The 21,539-nt window shown below is 38.8% G+C and overlaps 1 protein-coding gene across 2 annotated transcripts in view; it reads left to right on the forward strand.

The window, feature by feature from the left end:
• The window catches only part of MTUS1 (microtubule associated scaffold protein 1), a 116,663-nt gene that overhangs the window by 18,245 nt on the left and 76,879 nt on the right, over positions 1–21,539 (forward strand). For both annotated transcript variants that reach the window (XM_041402555.1, XM_041402554.1), the window contains exons 2-3: positions 15,881–18,025; positions 20,138–20,333. In XM_041402555.1, coding sequence (XP_041258489.1) covers positions 16,061–18,025; positions 20,138–20,333 — 2,161 coding nt within the window. In that variant the 5' untranslated portion in view covers positions 15,881–16,060. The remainder of the gene's footprint in view (positions 1–15,880; positions 18,026–20,137; positions 20,334–21,539) is intronic.

Genomic DNA, 21,539 nt, shown 5'->3' on the forward strand with positions numbered 1-21,539 from the left:
ATCTTTTCTGATCCTGCTATCTTTAGCTAAGCTAAAATATTGAAACAGGATCTGCCAGTATTTGATTACAAAATTAAAAGGAAATATCAATCAAATCTTTAAAGGTGATAAAGGAAGAAGTGTAATTTGTTTCTCTTTATGGAAGAGGGGATTACCTAAAACTAGAATGGGAAAAAAAAGAGGAAATTACTATTGCAAAATGTATTCAAACCAACACAGTTACTGACTTGAATGTATTATTGAATTGTAATAAATACTCTGTTTGTAGACAGGACTAACTTGACCTACAAACAAGCACAATCCTGTGCTCAAGCACAGAGTTAGACACCAGGGGCAAGCGAATCAGTGACTGTGTAAAAATTCATAATTTGAGTGGTAGTGGGCTGGCTGCCTCTTGCTACCTCAGTCTTTTGGTGATTCAGAGGTTTTTCCAAACAAGCAAATGGCCATGGCTTCACATTAACTTGTAGCTTCACTGTGATTGTTTCAGTAAGAAAGGTAAAATACCCCAAAATCTGCAGGACGAAATGCTGGATGCAGCAGTCTGCATATGGGTCTCTGTTAGATGAAAGTAGTAATTATTTCTAAAGGAATCCTGGAAGTAGCTTCTGAAGGATTGTATTGCAGTGACAATATCTTAAATTTATGATTCTCTTTTTTAGGTTATTTAACAGTATTTTAAGAATAGTATCCTTTTTCAGTATTCTAACATTCTAATCCTGAAATAGTAGAGGAGGAATTTTGTGCCTGCATTTCTATGCCTCACATCTTCACCTATGGCTTTCTGTTGTCATCAAGTAGGACTGATAGCAATGTTTTTTTCCAAAAAGCTTAAGATTTTTCTTAATAAAATGTCTTTATCTTATTGATGGTGAAAGGTGAAGAGTGCATGCAAAAGAGCGTGTGCATGTGAGGAATAGTGTCTTAAATACTTAAGCACTTGAAGTGGAAGCTGGTGCTTGGTATGAAGGTGTCCTTCACAGCCAGGCAGATTTTGCCTGTGTTAGCATAGTGGGCTAACATCTGCAGCCAAAAGGTCTGGAAAAGTGCATTAAGTTGAATCTGCTTAAATGTTTAACAAAACCGCTGTGGACTCTGACCTGTACCCCATTCTCTGTGTAAGCACAGGTAGGTTTTTCAGACTGAGAAAGGGAAACCATTGTTACAGTTCACCAACATACAGCTTTTCATTTCTCTCCAAAACTGATAATTTCCTCAGCAGATGGAGTAAAGGGAAGTGCAGGTTGTGGAGACAGTGGTGGGGTCCATGAACTTTGTTTCCCTTACTATGATCTGAGGGAGCATGGGATCTGAGGTTTATTGCACAGTACCAATTGTTGGCCAAAATGGTATGATTCTTGTATATCTTGTCCTGTTCCTGGTCACTCTGCTGTAGATGAGGCTGACTGTGACAACTCATTCATGTGCTTGTAAAGCAGATGTGCCCACCTGTCTTGTAAGTGAAGCCTCTCTTGACTCTGATTTACCCATGAGGCTTTAGTTAGTGAAAGCAGGTGATTTGTATTTGTGTAAGTATAGTGGCTGAATTTATTCTGTGTAAGAAATACACTGTTGCCATTAAAGCACTTAACCAATACCTGAAAGTCTGTAAATACCCTCTGTCAGAAGCACCTAGTGACTGGTATTTCTCTGTATATATCCTTTCTAAGTAAGTGTGCCAGTACTGGCATCTTGTTTCTTTCTGCATATGGTAGGTTATTAAGCAAAATGTGTTCTTGTGACTCTGACTCACCTCTAACTCTTCTCCTCCCCCAAGTCAGTCAGAAAACCAGCTTTGCCATTCTGGTCTGAGTGGAGACTCTTATTCAGACACCCTTTTCCAAAAGGGGCCTGTATTTTTCTTCGTACTTTGACTGGAACTTTTGGTTTTTTTCCCAAGCATCTGGAGTGTGTGAAGTTGTTGGGATTTATTCTGATTGTGGGGAAGATGCAGCAGCCTACAGTCAGGAGAGTCTGATATTGTGGTGTCCCATCGTCCTGATGATACTCTTTGTAGTTGTTACTCTTCAAGTGAGAGTGCAGTTGTGATTGCTGCAGCTGCATCTGCTTGGTTGTTAAATATGCCTCAGTGGTTCTGCTTGCGTTGGAGAAGCTGTCAGCTTTCCTGGACCTCAGCTGGCTCTGTGCATCTTGGCAAAGAGGTGGGATGTCATACCAGGGCTGTCAGACTCGTGTAGTTCATGTAATACGAGAGACATAAAATTTGGCAGCCTCAATTTTAAAGAAGTCTGGTGGTGAGACCACAGGAATGTTCTCTAAGTGATACTTGGTTTTGCCTTCCATAGTTAACGTTTTGATCATAGTGACCTTCTAGGTACATGAGAGATCGATCTGCCCAGGCCATGGGGTGAGTCTATGCAAATACCAGCTTCTGCTCATGGTTGTGGTGCTGTAATTTCAGTTAGCAGAGCCTGACTTTGTTACTACATAGTTTGGTTCAGAATAGAATCAATTCACCTGTGGTTCGTTTGGAATCCAAATTATTTGCTGATCTAACTGTTGATTTACATATATATTTGATGTTGAAAACAAAACAGGGATCTTAGTAAATATATTTTGTGTTGTTTAAAGAGTGAACATTGTATAGTTAAATTGTAGAATTGTGTTTTGTCCTTGTACACTATAAACAAGTTACTCTTTATATCAAAGAGTAAGGTAGAGATAGGCATCTGATTCATCAAGTTAACCTAACTGCAAGCTCCAGTGTATTATTGCACTGAATCCGTGGTTGTGATAAGACTTGTGATTGTTTTGTCAAATAGCTTTTAAAATGTATTTTTCCATTGTGTGGTCATATAAGGAAACATACAGGTACTGACATACAAATAAACTGGAATACTGAGGTTTATTTCATTTTATTTCTGCATGTGGAATCTAATGCTGAGCAAGCTTTTTGAAGTAAGCACATTGTAATAGTGGCGTTTCTTGCTTTCTGCCCATTCTATGCAAAATAACTGAACCATGTGATAGGATGAAGATGTAAAAATTGGCTGCTAAGCTGGAGCAGAGAACAGGAGAAAGAACTGATGGTAGCAGTGTTCTTGTGTTTGTAAAGATTACTCTGCTTAAACCAAAACATGCTCTCTGGCTTGTTGGTATGTGAATGCCAGTTTATTCTCTATGTGTAAGGGTCTTTGCTCTTTCAGTGGAATCTGTGGGAATCCCTCAAGTATATTGGATATAAAAAGTGTTCTCATAGTTTCCAGCCTCTCTGCTCTAACATGTGATTGGCTTGGATTTAGTTTGTATTACCACCTGCCATGTGAAGTTGCAGTTTTTTTATAGTGCATGCAGGAATTGCAGGTTTGAATACCTAAATAATTTTTAGGAATGAAAGTGGCTTGTCCACAGCACTTAAATTTGTTAGTAGCTAACTTTTAATTTGAAATGTGCATGAGAATGACAAATTTGGGGTTTCACTTAATCTGGTTATGTAAACTTGGAATTCAAGGACGAGATGGGGAGAAACACACACCAGTTTTGGTGTGACTACTAAGACAGAGGTGGGTGGTAAACTGGTAGGACTTAAAACTTTTAGAAACTGGAAGTTTAAGCAGGCAGTTGTTCTTGCTTCTGCCTTGGATGGGGAGAGGAAGATTTTGTGAATCAGTTCACAAGACTTTAGTACAATTACTACTATGAAAACAGTTGCTTTTGCTGCTTTCATGCCTGCCATTGTCTGTTATTGCAATGATTTGTGAAGAAAACAGTCAAAGGACTCAGTCTGTCAACTTCTGCCATGGAAGGCTTGATTGACAGAACTTGATTTTGAGACCAATATGTACGCCTCAGTAGAAGTTGTTTACCTGTCATGGGATAATTTAAGAATACACATTTTTCTCCCTTTTAATTAAAAAAATCTTATTTTTCTTAAAAACCCTTGTCAGTGGTCAGAAATTAGGCACTCAGTGCACCAGTCAGGCTGTCATGTGCAAGGTCAGAAGAGCAGGACTAACTTGAGCACTTAGTACTTGCCCGCAGATTGAACCTTAGCCTCCTGCATGATAATTGTTCCAGTTCCTGGGTGCTGTCCTTCCTTCTGACATACCTCATTTTGATTAGGAACTTCCTTGTGGATGGAAGAAATTCAGCCCAAGGAACTTTATTGTCACCATCCTCTTCCTCGAACTATTTTGCAGATTACTATTCCTTGTTACTTCTTTCAGCAAACTTCTGAACAGTTTGAAGTCTAACCACCAAATATTGCTTTGCAATCCTGAAGGTCCAGGTAGCTGGACTTTTCAGAGGATGGAAGCAAGTGGTTTCCAGGTGCCAATCCTTTCCACCCCTGGTTCTTGTGAGGCAATTTCCTCTGAAGAAAGTTCCTAATGCAACATAAATGGCTTGTAGTTGATATTTGTGAGCAGTATACTACCCAAATGGCTTCTGAAAACACCTCTGGTATGTTTAGTTTGGCACAGAGAGAGCAGAACCCCAGTGGTGGATTTGAAGGAAAAACATCAAGGTAGAAACAGCCTCTTCTAGGAATATCCTGCAACACCTGATGAAGGAGGGGGAAAGCACTCTTAAATAGTCTCTAAAATTAGAGAAACATAAATAAGAGATCCAGAGGATCTTGTTTATTCTCCTGGATGTTCTGCTCAGCTCAACTATTTTTTCCTCAGCTTTTGGCAGTTAGGGCTATGCCTTTTCCACCAGGATAAGCTTAATGACTTTTCCCCCTATTTATTTTCTAAGATTACTCAGCACTGGGTGTGTTTTGTGGTTTGGGCTTTTTTATTTTCTTGGGTTTTTTTTCCCCCCTACGCCTACATTGGCAACTCTTCTATATTCAGCCTAAATGAAATCCCAAATGCTCCAGCATTCTGGGATTTCATTTACCAGAGTTGTATCAACAAGCTGTGCATGCAAAATCCTGATTGAGCAGGACATGAGGATCCTTGTTTGTGCCCTGTGAATTGGTGGATTTCTAGATGAAAATTTAGAAACTGCAGCATTGTTGACAAGCTTTGTTGAACTTGCTGCTGGTAGAGGAAGTAATTCTGTCATGCAAACTTAAACAAACTGAGATTGCTTTCAAAAGGAAGTTGGTTACCCTTCACAGGATAGTATTTGGTTGTGCAAGGTTAATTAAGTTTTATTAGATACCTGAGCATCAGTTTTTGGTTTATTTTTTTCCAACAGTTTTTCTTCCTCATTCCCTAATGCCCCCCCCCGCGTAATGCGCAGCCCAAATACATGGCTATGTGTGAGAATTGTTTTCTTATTTCTTTAAGCTGAAATGCAGGAGTTCCTTATCTGTGTTCCAAACTAATGTCAGCTGTATGAAGTTACTCAAGTATGCTTCCTGTTAGCCCTGTGGAGGAGCTTTCCACCTGCACTGCAGAGTGGTGAAATACTTGCTTTATCAGTGTTTCTGACTTGCCCTTGATATGGATGGTAGTTCCTTAGATTTCTGTACTGTTAAGTGACTGTTTGACCCAGAAGCTGCCATTTGATGCTAGTACTTAGTGGAACTAAATAACAAAGGCCTTGTGACCCACGTAAATCCAAGAAGTAATATTCTGACTCAGTTAATGATGGATATGTATTATGTCTTTGGATGAACAGCCTGCATAGCACAGCTTGTGCACAGTGATGCTTTAAACCCTGGTGCTCTCTATAGTTTTGAGCCAGGGAAGCTTTGAATATTGAGTGTAAGAATATAAAGATATCATTTAAATAGAATCTTTGCCTGTCCCTGTGCAGAATCTATAGAAGTTGCAGTAATTTTTTTCCTCCTAAGACATTTTTTAGATAGTACTATTGAGAAGATTCTTAATCTGTGTTCTTCCAGTTATTTACTGCTGCAGATTTCATGTCTTAGATGTGTTTTAGCCCAATAAATGGTATTGTGTAGGTTGCTGCTAAGAAGACTAAATGTTTGATGGTAGAATGACTGCTTGAAAGTGTACCAGATCAGAGTGATGACTTCTCAACCATCGTGCTGCTGTCACTGCCTGTATGCAATTTCACTCCATCAGGCTTATAAAGCCAGCGAAGTGAAAGCCAAAAGGGTTAAGTGTGGGGTGAGCAAGTCCTAAAGACTGCAGAGGACCAATCCATGTATATAAGTGGAATGCCTGACTGAGGATACTGTATGGCACAAGTTAATGTGTGATCAGTCCTTGCAAAAAAAGCTGACGCTGAAAACAACAGCCAGAGCAAGAGAGAGGCAGTTTTTGCCTGTTAATCATGAGACTCAATTAGGTTGTCAGTTATTCAAGGGTTATGAACTAATTTATTGTAAAATCAGAGGACTGCTTTTTTACTTGTTAGCACAGAGATGGTGCCAGAGCGTGCAATGTCCTCTAGCTGTGCATATCTCTCTTCTAATGGAAGTCTGTACAGAAGATTAAATTCACTGGGGAACAAGTATGAAAGTGGCACTGGGTGGGTAACACTTCTGTCACTGCCTGTGACATTTATTTTAGTCAGTTTTGAGTTGAAATCAATTCTAATGTTCCCATATAACATGTAACTGTAGGTCCAGGGTATGTGATGGTGTATATACACTTGTGGTAAGCTATCAAGTCAGCTATTAGTTTAATGGGGAGAAATTTTTGAGGAGTTTACATTTGAAGTTATAACATCCAGCTCGCTGAAGGAAGTTTTGGAAGAGGCTTGGCTATACTGTAAAACAGTATGTAGTCTATAACAAGCATCATTTGGAATTTATTCTTGACTTCAAGCAAATTGATCAAAGAAAAAAATTTAAAAACAAATTTTTATCACTTGAGTTTTAAGGAAGAAATTTATAATTCTTTGCTAGACTACAGCATTCTTGTGGTATCTCAGATGGTCTGATAGGATGATTTCTGTACAGAAGCTCTGAGTCCTGCTGTTGCCCTGCAGTTGCACTCCCTTTCTGGGAGTGCTGCTGCTCAGGGCTCAAATGGAGCCCAATCCCAAGAGCCAAGGAGAAACTGCAGGGCACAACCAGCAAGCCTGCATGTCTGTATCCCTCTCAGGGGGTCCCTTGGGTAACCTTGCCCTGGCAGCCTTTCAAGCAACATGTGCCCAGCTTGCCCTTCTCTCCAGTCCTTCACTCTCAAGGTCCTGGTGGAATTTCAGCCCTTGTGGAGCTGCGAGCAGCCTGTCGTCAGCTGTGTCAAGCAGCATGGAGAGCTCGTGCTTTCCAGAGAGCATTGACTGCAGCCTGCTACCCAATAGAATTGCATAAATCAAGCTGTTTTTTTTTTTTTAACCAGCTCTGGAAAACTGCCACAGCATATTTCTTGCCATTTGTCTGTTTCAGAGGTGCAGTGCTGTGTGTAGCTTTGGAGAGCTGGTCCCTCTTGGATTTGAGGACTTCTGTCTCCTGGGTCCAAAGAGAAACAACCAAAAAATGTAGAAGGTATAAAACTCTTGTATCAGGACTGATCTCACTGTGAGAAACAGTTTCCTTTGTAGGAAAAATAACAAGATTTTTTTTTTAATGTAAACCAAATGTGGTTTATTTGTTTGTTGTTTTTTTTTTTTGCCTGAGACTACAACATTTGAAACAATGGTTGTGAATTGTCCCCTTGCTCCAGCTCCCAGTTGTGCAACGCTGCAGGTGAAATACTGGCACAACTGTTGGAATTTAAACTACTACCCAGCAATACTTGCTGAAAATCTTCAACAACCTTTAGGACTTCTAATGTGCCTTTAGGACTTCTAATCATTGGGTCGGTGCTGCTTCCTATTTGGCTACCAGAATATTATTTCCTGTAACCAGTTTATTGCAGTTTTGTAAGATTTTTTTCCACTATATAGAATCAATTGCCTAAGTAATTTTTAAGTCTAAAAGCATTGTTCTTTAATTGGCAAATTCAGCATCTTCAGAATTAAAATCTGCTGTGATGATGTTGTTGTGCAAAAGTGCAGTCCTAACTCAGTGGTAGAATTTCTTGATGTGTCAGTGGAAACTGTTTTTGGCTGGCTGTAGTCTTTACTGAATAAATTACCATTTCTGCACAGCAAAAAACTTTTGAGTCTGCAAAAACTGCAAGCTGGTTAAATTTCTGACTTGGTTAATGTGAGAAGTCCTAAGAATATTGATTAATTCTTCAATTTCTACTGCAAAGCAATATCATGGCAAAGGTGCTGCTCTTTCAGTCATTAGTTACCATTTTGGTCTGCTTTTTTATAGAAATTAATCAAGTTATAGATGCATTGCACAGAATATTCCACTGGAACTAAGTAATACTGCTGTACTTAGAATGTCTTCACTACAGGTTGAGAGTGCTCCAAATGCTTTGTAAACTAGTTCATATCATATGTCTGTGTTAAATATAGCCAAATGCTGAAAGGCTTCTCAGTTGTAGGTGAAGATCTGAAGGACATGCGATGCATGAGAGCAGAGGAATCTTTCTCTGTCTTTAGCGTCTGATTCCATTCATACAGTCCATACAGAGAGTACTGCTAATGTCAGCTCCAAGTTTGTAGTACTCACACGAGGGCTGTGGGTACTGGTGCTTTATAAAAGGTTCAGGGACATTAAAAGCTTTAAGTTAGCACATAACCTTAAGAACTCTCAGTGTATGCTGTCTGGCACATTGTGGTAATGGTTAATGCCATTCCTACTGTCACCTGCCAAGTTGTGGTTCATTCTTAGGAAACTACCACCTTTTTTTTCCTCCGAATGTTAAAATTGACATTTTAGCCACCACTCTTGCAATGTTGTGCTGCTTCTGCAGAGTATTTTGCTTTTGTGAAAGATTTGTACTTGTCAGACAGGAGGAGATTAACAGCAGACAGTTTTCACTTAAATATTATTAAATAATCAGGATATTTAAAAGCCAAATTTTAAAAATCATATTCAAACAAAGAAAAAAAACAGCCAAAACCAAATCACCATAAAGCCACCAGCAAAAACACTTTGCCAGTTGTCTTGAGACTCCAAGGTGTTATGACTATTCCTGCTTCCCTGTGTATCTGCTTCTATACTAGATTTGACTTAGTAGGATGAGAACAGAAGAATGTGGGGCAAGTTAAGAGAATTGACAGGTCTGTAAAAGAAGAGAAACATAATGCAGGATAGAAAGGTTGGTGGGAGGAATGACCTGTCAGTTTGGAAAAGCTTCTATTTTGATTGTTTGAAGTTGATTTAAAGGACCATCAAGGGTGCTGATGGATGGAATTTTGTCAGAGAATGAGAAATTATGATCAAGAATGTATGATGAGAGGTGTCAGGAAAATTGCTGGATATCTGAAGACTAGCTTGAAAATTGAGGACACTCTTGAAGAGCAAAAACCTTATTTGATCTATTTGAGCAGATAGACCTAGCAGGAGTTGACAAAATATTTTTGTTCTGCATAATACATTACTGCCTTTCTTCCTATACTGGTAATATTTCCATCAGTAGGGGTTAAGATTTCAATCAGAGGGGAAATTTCTGTGAATAATCCTGGCCCACTGTTTCATAGCTTCAAGATACCAAAATGTATGAATGTACCCTTTAAATGGTAGCCGTGGACAAAACCAGTTTAGCAGAATTCCAGGAAACAGAGAAGGTGATCTGATTTGTAATCCCTATCTAGTCAAATAACTTGAACACTGGTGAGGATTGTTGAACACTGAGCTCTGACAGTCTCAGGCTTGTTTGTGTTTACCTATTCAATCAAGTCTTTCACAAAGAAGTACCTGAACCTTGACCTTGCAAGGAAGTGCCATAATAAATGTACTGTTTGTTTTTTCCAGTTGCAGCTCCTTACTTTCATTCCGACCTGAAAGTTTATCCTTCCTTGTGCAATAACATATGCTCTTGCTAAATATTTTAGTTGTGATAAAATAGCATTTAAAAAAAAAAAATCCCCAAAGTCTCTTTCTGAAAAGGTAGTATCTAATTTACCATTAAGAAAGAACTTAATGGCATTCTTGCAAGTTCCTGAAGAGGAACAGACTGAGTATTGATCTCATGGAAAACCATGAACAGGCTTTGTTGATGATGGCAATGGATAAACAAATTATAACTAAGTATATAACTGACCATGTGTGAAGTTAAAAACCTTGTGAGTAGTCTGACACTTTTAGTAATGAATGTTGTTTTAGTGAAGCTGCAAAATGAGAATCTGATTAAGTTATGAGAGTGTGCTGGACTATTCAAGTGAGGGGTTTATTGCCATTCTCATTTGCACATTCAGATAGGTAACTTTGGTTTTGTTTGGTCATGCACTTAATCTCAGACAATAAAGTACACTTCCTTACTTACAGTGTTAGTAGTTGGTGTTTGCTTAGCTCTTACTTATGTGACTTTCATCCTGGCAGTTGCTGTAAAACGGAGTGGGGGAAGACATACGCATTTGCAGAACATGCTGGTCTAGGAGGTTGCATGTACCTTCAAATCCCTGGAATACTGGATTTCATTTCTAGACAATGTTAAGTATCTTGGTTATCTAAATGAAAGATGGGCTTTATTATTTTAAAAAAATTACTGAACTGGTGTTCCACTACTGAATACAGAGTTCTCCTAAAACTTACCTAACAATAAAATTCAAAAATTGTCAATTATTAAAGGAAGAACTGTGTTATCAAGACACTGTATAAATCTGCTGGAGTATCTCTGTGTCTTATGTGCTTACAAATAGTCTGAAATTGAAGATGGAGAGAGCAGCATAATATCCTTCAAGATTGGACAACAAGGATGGCCAGAGTTTATAAGTAATTAAATAGATAAGGACTTTTCATCTTAGCAAAGCAATGACTATGGGCAAGGAAAGAAGGGTTTGAAAGCTGATGAAACTTTCCATTGAATCAACAGTCTGAGGAGTGAATCACTGGAGGCTGAGGGTTTGGGGAAAATGCTAGCATTGCTGTCTCAAGCAACCACTTACTACTAGGACAAAACTACAAGGATCAGCGTACTTGTTAGGATCAGCTGTCATGTTTTGAGGTGGTCTGATGGTAGTGTCATGGTTTGAACGTCTTATGGGAAGTCAAAATCTCTTGCACAGCCTCAGGATGTCTGATTTCTGCAGTGGAACTGCTGTTCTACTTTATTTCTTCCATATCTTATAGCCAAGATGTAGCTGATTAAAATTAATGCTCCTTGATTACTGTAACTTTTAGATTTTGCTGCTGCTTCAGTCTTGAAACAGCCTAGCAAATAGCCCAGTAGAAAGCAAAACCTGATGGTTTATGCCTTTGGAGCTGTTAGTACTCTTCAATCAAAAATGCCTGTCTGATTGCTGGCAAACATAACTTGTACATTATTTCTGCTTACTATATCAAGTGTCTAACATGGTTTCTGACTTCTAAAATGTTTTTGACTGAAGTGTACAGATATTGCTTAGCTACCCTGTGTGGTGGGTTTGTTTTTGATTTGGTAGTTTGTTGGGGTTTTTTGTTCTTTTATAAACGTCTTCACAGTATGCTCACTGGTGATATTGTGTATTCTGAAGCAATCAATGCCAATAGCATATGAGAACTTAATGTAATCCACTTTTAGGAGAACATTGTACTTGTAATGTTATAAATGTTTGTGTGAAGTTGTTACAGGAGCTTTACTTAAATCCTCTCTAGAATAGTTTGAATTAGCTTGGCAGCAGGCTGGTTTACATTAGAATGTGACATTACTGAGGCAGCAGAGAGAGCTCTGAAATTTGCAATTCTCTGTAAATGCAACATTACCTGAACCAGTTTATGTTTTCCTAGTGCTTTCTTGTGGGGCATATTCAAGCAACACTGAACAGCATGTTGGGAGGGATGCCTGGTTGCTGTGGATGATGGCATCTCTGCCTTCAGGTGTATGTGCTGAAAAAGTCATACTTCTGTCATTGTGTTGTGTTCCAGGACATGGGCAAGTAAACTGGTTGTAGTGTAATGCGTTAACATATGAAGTGCTTTGTGTGGTTTTTAATTTCAGGTAATCATGACCATATACTACATTTTTGTGGGGGAATGCTGATTCTGCATTTTACTTGGTATCAAAACATGTTCGGTTAATTAGAGCCCTCTAGACAGCCTCCCTGCATGTCTGGGCATGCCCTCTGCTTTCAGATTTATTCCCCACCCCATGTCCCCCCTTCATACAGGCTTCACAAACAGCTGATGGGTTTGAGTAAATGCTCTGTGATGATTTGCTTGAAAGAATCAAGTTCCAGATGGAATACCAGGAAAAGTGAAAAATTAACAACATCTGCATTGTGACACTAACACAAACTAACTTGAATTCTTGTAGTAATTTGTCAGCCTGTGAGTTGAATAACGTATTGTAATTATGGTTTTGATTCCTGTTTACCTCACACTGGACAAGTGACTGTCCGCCTGCCCTTTAACAGCACATGCCTGGACACCTCTTGCTGGTTAGTAGAAGTGACAAGTCAGATCTTGCTCTGAGCCCAGTTCTGTATGTTGTGGTGTATTTAGTGTATTTCTGCTGAATCTGGGGCTGTTGGGAGTCAATCCCTCCTCTTTTTTAGGAGAGTACTTGCCAAGCTTCTTTTGTTGTGGTTTTTTGTTGTTGTTTGGTTTTGGTTTGGTTTGTTGGTGTTTTCCAAGTGGTGCTGCTGTTACCCCGAGCTCTTATTTCAGTTGAGGAAGGGGGAAACTTAGAGCTCAGATACTGAAGACTTTTTCTGCTGTGTGTAAGCACTGGAGGTATGCAACTGAAGTTTGGTAAGCTGAGCTTTACTGGAGGCAAAACCAGCTGAACTGTTTTGCACTGCACTGTAGTGTGTTGTGGAGGCCAGGCATTCATAATGCTTGATGTAAGACCAAGTCAAAGCAAATTTATTAGTATTTAGTTTAGAGAATTCCTCCAGTCACTAGTTGCCAGGAACAGTGTGTTCTCAGTGAGGGCATCTGTTGTGTCTGTGTTTCTGCTACTGACCCCCCCTCCATGGAGGAGATGCTGGGCTGAGGTTAATTTTTCATTCAGCCTTCTATAGCAAATCTAAAACAAATCAATTTCTCATCACCAGGAAGCGTTTTCATGAGCTTAACGAACACATTGTTATATGGAAAGTTACAGAATGTCAGTTCTTTAAGGAGTAATGTTCATCTAGGTTACAGATTTTTAAATACCATAGCAAGATCCTTAGGAATACCTCTCTTTTTATGCAGGATGCTTTCAGGACTCTAAATGTGAATGTGAAGCTGTATTTTAAGCTGCTCTACTTGTTCATGAAAGTGTTTATTACTGTAGTGATGATTTGCTTTAAAAATAGTTGAGTTAGTAATTTATTTCTACAGATGCTCTGGCTATGTCAAAGTCCAGAGCACTGAGTAACAGACTTATATATGTATATGTCCACCTTGGTATGTGCAACTTTAATGTGCTTCCTCATTTCTCTACTCAGTATCAAATCTGCTTTTATTTTTTTGGAGCTTCTTTAGCATCAGTTGAAACAAACTTCACTTAGCTACCCATGTTGTTTCAAATTTTGGCATTATTAGCTACATATACTGTAAGGTAATGCACCATTCTTTAAATTCTTGTAATTTTATTCTTGCTGAGTCTTGAAGTTGCCTATTTTCTGTAGAATGAAAGCTCTTGAAAAAGGTAAGACTTCTGGTTTGATCCGAGCTACTGCTGAATCAAAATATAATCAACTTTTGTTGCATGACTAGGTGAGCAAGCTGTGTCAAGGGCTAGTATCCAGACAAGCAGAAACAAGTTGCAATGTGTCAAAACAACAGTGAAAGCAAAGTTTGCAAATATTTTTCAGCAGTTGATTTTGTGATTGACTTAAACTAATGGAAAATTATTCAGAACAGATTCTTGCCCTGCCTTCAGGGAAGATTTTTTTTTTAAGAACTCTTCAATCTGCCTTAAGTTTCGTAATTAAAGGTGAAAGTGAGGGTGCTATAGTTGTTTATGTTTCTTCAGGGATTGAATAATAGTCGGTAAGCAAAAGATCTAGATCAGCCTTGAAGAACCAGGAGATGTTTTAGCTAGACAAGTCATTTCATCTTGTGGATGGGAGCGGGGCAGAGGAAAGTGTGCTGTCTGATCTCAGTATCTTTTTTTTCCACGTTTCATGGTCTTTTCACCTTCAATCTGAGTCAGATGTTCAAAGTATCACATAAAGACAAGGTTGTGGGCCAGAATCCACTCTGTGTTTGGTTTATAGTGAGCAGTCAAATTCTTGAAGTTCTACAGTAGTCTTTCTTTGCTCACTGCTGTTTTGTACTCAGAACTGCTTATGAGCCCTGCAGCTTTATACTTTTCATTAGTATGATAAAGGCTTTGTTTTGAATGTAGTCACTCAAGCTGTGCTTCCAGCTGAAGAAAGTAAGATTTAAGGAAAAAAGTGAATTTTGAATAATGCAAAAAGTAACTTACCTTCCCTTACTTAGTGTGCTGGCTTCTTTTTATGCTTTCCAAAGTATTTGTGCATGAAAGTTTGTTTTCTTTCCCTGCTGTGGTTTCCAGAATGGCTTATATGGTTTCTGTGAGGGTTTAAACTTACTTGTTAAAGAACAAATCAAGAGTTGCTTCTCAGAACAAACTTCTTTCCCAAAGTCTTTGATTCCTCTACAAAAATATGTTACAGAATTATTCCTCAATGTACCTAATCAACATTGTTATGCCAGAAGTCTAATATTAGTATTATCAATATTATCATCTTTTCTGATCTTTTTGCAACTGTCTTGTATTGCATCCAGTATTGTCACCATAGTTGAAACAGTGAAATAATTTTGAACTTTAATATAATTCTTATGTAAATTGTGAGTTATGTAAATTGTGAGTTATTCTGCCCACCATCCATACTTAATCCTGATGTACATGTCCTGCTGCACCATATTTCAAATATGTCGTTATATCAGTATCCTTGTTTGAGGACACCACACTCTGATGTCTGCATTTTTGTTTAAACACCAGAGACCTGTTTGTTCATTGTTTTTGATGACAAGTGTCCTTCTTCCTGCTCTTTGATTGGAGAGTATAATGTGTCATTCCAGACAGGTGAAGGTGTTCAACAGGTGTTCATTTTCATCAGTTGGGAAGCTGACCTTTGTCCATGAATGCATGTTCAGCCAGATTCCCTTGTCAGATCCAGTGAACTTCTTCCTACCCGTTCAGGTTTTAATTGCTCTGGAAGCCTCCTTCTGGCAGATTCCCCACCCACTGCAACCATATGTTATAAATCTGAAGCTCTTCCTGCCTCTGGTCTCATTTCTCGTACTAGGAGCTTTTCATATGGAGTGCTACAGAGGTCATACAGCTGCTTTGGACAGTTTGATCTTCTCTCTCATTCACATCCTTGTAGTTTTGGTTCTTGGGTGCAGTCTTGGTGCTCGTTAGGAGCTTGTCACTGTATGTTGCAAGGGCTCTGTGCTGTTTTTTGTTTGTGAATCTCCACCCCATATGTGGTAAGTTGTCTTCCATCGTCTGTCCATGTCAATCCCACCCCTTTGCCTTTCCATTGGGTTTTGGGTGAGGGTATATGGCTCTGCTCTGCTGGAGAGGACATTGGAATTGTTTTGTCATTTGGCTAATCTTGTGTCATCTTTATATAGAAGATGGAGACAGTTAACTGATAAGGAATTGCTTTCCGGTGACTCTGCATCTACGGGGTCCCATGTGTATCTACATTTGGCTGCCCCACCAGCATGGGGGCAGTGTACTGCTGCAGCCCCAGGGCTGATCACAAACCTCCCTCTCCTCTCCATTTCAACTCAGATGTCTTAAATAACCCTTTTGAAATCTTCAGCTGCCTCTGCTATGCATTCCTGCCTCAAAGGGCAGGAAAAAGACCTTGAGTGCAGAGAAATAACAGTCTCTAGGTGCTTTGCATCAAGGGATGAGGACTGAAGTTTTTCTTCACTGGGATTCTATGTTGCTGATGTCTGAAGACTAGGAACTTGGGAATGCTTGCTGTCTTAAAATCCTGGTTTGGCTAACTTTTTAAAATTTCTTTTTAATTCCAGAACATTTGAATCTTCTTGGGAAACATGAAAACAAAGAGCTGCTTTTAAAATATCTTTCAGGACAATTGACACATTCCAGGGAAAATAATTTTTTTTTTCCTGCAAAGTTCAGAAGAATCTGCATTCTCTGAGATTTTAAAGAATTATAAAATGAAAACGGTTTAAAATTTAGCTTTCAAAATGAATGTTGGGAAGTCCGATGACAAAGCAAAGAATGGCTTGAAGTCTTCCTTACTTATAAGGGATGAAAATGGAAATAGCTATGCGTGTGACAGAGGTACACCTTCCTCAGAGAATTGTGCCGCCAAGATACATGGTAATTCAACTGCCCAAAATATAGTGGCTGAGCATGAAGATGGTACCATTTTTGAAAATAAGGGTGACTTCAGAAGTCTTTTAAAACAGCAGTGTATTGAAGTACTTGATGTGCAGAAGACACCTGGTAAATACAGCTGCACAGGACTTCCATCGGGTGATTCAGATGCTGCACGCAAGTCTTCTGTGACTGAGCAGACTTGTATGTGTCCTTTGAACTGTGGCTTGGAAGCAACGACAAGCTTAGTGAAAGGTGATTTTGCTATGGCAAAAATGCAAAGTCAGAGTATCAAACACTCAGTGCCTTACAGTCAGACTGACTCTAAGTCTGTAGTAACTCTTCCTGCTTCAGAGCAGAGCATGCAGTCCCTGAAAAATGACGGGGCATGCTGCCAGCTGAGCACATTGGATGTTACTAATGTTACAGGTGAAAATCTGAGAACTGATCAAAATGATGACATACATGTGGGGGAAACATTGGTCTCTTCTGAAGTATGTATCTCAGAGAAGTTTGACAGAACCAGCTCAGAAAGAACACCTAATTTCACCTCTGCAGGTGTTGAACACAATCAAAAAACCACTATCACGAATGCTAATGAATCACAGGAAACACAAGCACAGGCTGTAGAACTACCTGCTGGATGTATAGATCCTTATAAGCTAGATGCATTATCACCATGTATTAATGAGGATGACCAAGTGAAATCCTTGCAGATTACTCCTTTCCATGACGAAACTGGGAATTCCAGTGCTGAAACATGCATGGATAGTGTTGTAAATAGTGTGCACCTTGTCCCAGTAGATCAAATGGATGGAGAACAAGTATCAAACAAAACTAGTGAACCTTTAACCAAAGAACAAAGTATCTCTGGAAATGCTGCTCTTCAGAATATGCACAACATTCCTTCTGTATCTTGCAGTGTTCCAAAATTAAAGAAGACAGTTATGCCTGAGCTGAAATGCGAAGCAACTTTTTTGGTCTTCAGTCCAACAGCTAATGAAAGCAATTCATCTCTGTGTACTTCAACTCCTAAAGAACGATCAAAAAATAGGACTTTCTCTGTTCCAGCTTTGGAAGAACTTGAAGACAAGTCTTCTAGACTAAGACAAAGTGAAGCATTTGTAGGAGGACATAACAGACTGGGGCTTAAAGCTATTTCAGATCAAACTGCAAGAAAAGCAATATGCCGGTCTGCTATGGCATCAACAATAACCAAAGCAAGGAAATCAGAGATAGTTAGTTTTCCCAAACCTAATTTTAAAAATGTTAAGCCAAAGGTTGTGTCTAGACCTGTGCCACAGCCAAGAGACAGTGCAGCATCAAAACAGTCTCCCCAGTCCCCTCAACTATCATCTGTCTCCTCACCTTCAAGGGTTGGTTCCCCAAGGCCATTGTCCTCCTCTATAAAAGTGCTGAAAAAAACAGTAGATGCAACTAAAGATACTAAGGTGGGATTGCCTGTAAATAAGCCTCATAAGCTACCTGTTAACAAACACCTTTTCACTAGCCAGGTCGGTCATGCCACAGCACATCCCAGAAATGCTTTCCATAAGGTTTCAAAAACACCTGCGTTAAAGTTAAGTCTGCAAGACATTGACAAAGCAAGTGCTACCCATCCGGTGTGCTCCTTGGCTTCTGCTGCGCTTCCAGCATCTGGAGAGAGCTCAAAAGAGATGTTAAATGATAAAATGGAAGTGACACCTTGTTCTCAAAACATCGACCTGACCAAAGGTGAAAAAGAGCAAAGCAGCAACATGGGAGTGCTTCTGGAAGCAACATTGATAAAAGATATGGCAAATGAAACATTTGAAGTGCACTCTGTTCCTTTGGTAAGTTTTTTTGCTTTCATGCTTACTTGTATGCTTTGTACATTTGCAGAAAAGGAAATTCAGTATTGCACAGTGTGAAAATTGTGGAATGGGTTTGGTGTCTACAAATGTAACTGTAGTGTTGATTTCTACATAAAGTCTCTTCCTAGTAAAGAAAGTGAAGAAGTATTGTAAAGTCCTTTTTTAAGATCATACAGTTTGTAAGATGTCTAATAAAAGCAAACAAGTCTTAATTTAGTCAACCTTGTACAATTGCCTAGCATAACTTGGTGAAGTTTTCTAAATACAGCTTTTAATGTACATTTCTTCAAGATTATTGTAGTGGTGGTGTAACTTCAAATAGAAATTAGAGATAAATTGCTGGGTTTGGAATTTTTCTTTTCTTTCAAAATGTGCTTTAGAACTAAAGTAGGCTTTTTAAAATTAGTTGTGTAAATGTTGTGCACATATGAACAGTAACATTAAGTCACATAAAACCCACAGACCAGTAAGTTGGTGAAACATTTTTATTTTAACATCTTAATTTCAGTGTCTTCTTTATATAATTTGGGAGTTTATTTATTTGAAGTAGGGCTGGGACTCATTAGAAGAGTTGGGAGTAGTCAGGAAATATTTCTCATTCAGAGGGCATATACCTGGTTTTAGGCAGTCAGCCAGCTGGAAGGTGCAAACTTCCTGGCCGGGAGGTATGCATGTGTTGGTTGGTTGGGAAATATTTTGGGATGAGTCAGCTGCCTGTCAGGAGAAATGTGCTGCTTTCAAATGCACTGAAAGAAGGTTAAAAGAAAAGGAGAAGGTGAAAGAAGGGAAGAGTGTCGGGGTTGGGTTGACCAGGATTTCAGGAGGTGTGATAGGGACACAGAATTGGAGTCTTGGTGCTTTTTGGAATCTCTCCTGCTGCTGGCTTGTGGATTAAATAGCTTACATTAAATTGGTGAAATGCAGGCAGCAGCTGTTACTGGTAAAACTGTTGTTGTCTGCGTTTTTGACAGGCCTTACTAAGTTGCCAGAAAAATTCCAGTGAAGCTCGGTATATGGGGGAAGGTACTTAAAACATTTTTCAAATATTGCACAAGAAAGTAATAAGTACTATTATTTGACTAATAATTTAACTTGAAAACCTAAGTAAGCATGAAAGCAAGGATGATCTGTTTTAATTCTACAGTCTTTAAGACTTACTTTTGGTATGAAGAGTTGGAGAGAATGCTTTTAATTCATTCCATTGCCAAAAAGGAAAACTATTTGTGATTTTAGTTGCTCTGCATCTACCTGTAGAAGCAATAGAGAAATTTGTATAAAATGCGCAGTAGACCAATCAGCTGGATTAAATTTAAGAAATGGTCTTCTTAAGTGGAAAAGTACAAATTAACATCTGAAAATTATGATGAGGATTGTAGTCAAAAATGGGACATTTGGTACTCTGACCGAATTGCTGCAGTCAGCTTGAGTCACAGGAAGAGCACAGGAAGAGCTGAACTGTAAATTGTGTCTTTATAGGCTTGACTGGAGTGGCCGTGAACTAAAGGCTGTATAAACTGGAGAAAGAAACATATAAATGAGTTTCACACATATAAACCAGTTATTTTATACCTGTCCTGGATCTACTCCTGCACTTATGTTTTATCTATGGCACCTCAATGTGAAGGATTTTAAGCTGTTGTGACATAAGACCTAGATCAGGAAGCTAATTACAAGGACTGTGACATTTCAGGTAGTACAGGACAACTAACTTTTCAGGGCCTTAGCATGTGTAGTTCATTGGTTAAGATCTTGAGAGTAGGTGTAGTCATGTAATTAAGTGTTTTAATTAGAGTTTGGGGTGGAAGAGGAAGAAATTCTGATGACCTCTGTAACCTCTTTTTAGTGTGTTGGTCATTACTAGTGATTAGCTTCAAACTAATAGGTTTGCATTGCTGAAGGCTATTCAGGAGATTGTTCTTGAGGTTCTCAACTGCAGATGTGGACAATGGGATAAAGACTAAGCATGTTTTCTACTGGGGTGGTCAGTATTTCACTACAGATGCTGCAGAGGGAGATCTCTAGTTTCTCCTGATGGTGTGTGGGTTGAATTGTTGTTGGCTTTTTTGTTTCTGTTTTTTTTTCTTAAAACAGATGCCTTCTGTGAAAGATGGGACAACACAAGGGAAAAACATACCAAAGAAAGACCAAATCACACTACGAAGTGTATTAACTCCCAAGGTTAAAATGGTGCCATCTGTGTCGACCTTGAAGAGAGGATGTGAAAATAAAACTATCAGCACTATTAAAACACCTTCTCACAAAGAAGCTCTTCTGTCATCAAGCTGTGGTAAGAGAATTTTTCACAGGAATATTACCACTTAACCAGTTTCTTAAAATTAAGGTATCATACTTAATGTACTTTCTGACTCAACTTTTAGGGTGGTACAGAGCTATATGTCAATGTTAAATACAATACTGTCTAAATTGTAAATTGGTAATACTGGGTGTGGTGCTATTAGAAAAATCAATATTAAATATTATTTATATTTGGTTATATTATAGTATTTTGTGAAATTACAACTAAAGTTATGTAAAAGAGGAGAAAATAGAGTGCTCAGGTGCAATGCTCTTGTGATAAGCAACTACATGCTATCCCAATGGGAATGAGTACATATTTCAGAACATAACATATTTTGTTCAACCTAATTTTAGTACAGCTCTGTAGTTTCTAGAAAGGGGAGAACATAATTGAAGGTGAGACTACTGCTTGAGCTGCTAATTAAGCTAAGACTGATTAATAGCAAGGGCAGGGATGAATCTCTCTCTCATCTAGTCTGTAGGCTGCTCCTCAAATCTCATGACTAGAAACTACATTCTGTAACTGTATTATAGGGATTCAGAAGTGCTCTGGTAGGTTGTGTGCTGGGGTTTTTTAACCAAGTGTGGCAATCTAACTAGCTGCAAAGGTAGCCTGTCTGTGAATGACTACACTACAGTGCACTGTAATTTGGAAGGTACACACCCAGCTATACCCAGCAAAACCTGTTCTTTTTTTTTCTTTTCTAACCCACTCAATCTAAGATTATAAAACAGTAAAAAAAACCTCCTCTTAATTATATACAGGTGATGAAGTGTGATAAAATCTGTATATGTATTCCTTTATGGGATGAGTCCCTCAAAGAAAGTGAGTATAGGCTGTTCTCCCACTTGAGGCTTGCTCATGTGAGGCGCTTGCTTGCTCAGTGAATCAGGCACCAACCTGTAGGCTGCCAGTTTCTTGGAGAACTCATCACCCCTCTAAATACCAACCCAAACCTTTCCTGTCTGTAATTATGGCCTTAGAAGAAGAGAGATGGATGTAGATATAGAGTTTTCCTTTAGGTTATTAATCCAGATAGGATTTATGATATTGTCACTAGAAATAAATGTAAGCACAGGTGAGTTACAGGACTAACTTTTTCCCTTCAGAAAAAAACCCCCAAAACTTTCGGAAGAAACAGAAGTCATTTGCTGTTGAAAATAAAAGCATTTACTCCCCAGATTTGTTTTTTTT

The sequence above is a fragment of the Onychostruthus taczanowskii genome, unplaced genomic scaffold (assembly GCF_017590055.1).
Source record: "Onychostruthus taczanowskii isolate IOZ18803 unplaced genomic scaffold, ASM1759005v1 scaffold2, whole genome shotgun sequence".
In the NCBI taxonomy this organism is placed as follows: domain Eukaryota; kingdom Metazoa; phylum Chordata; class Aves; order Passeriformes; family Passeridae; genus Onychostruthus; species Onychostruthus taczanowskii.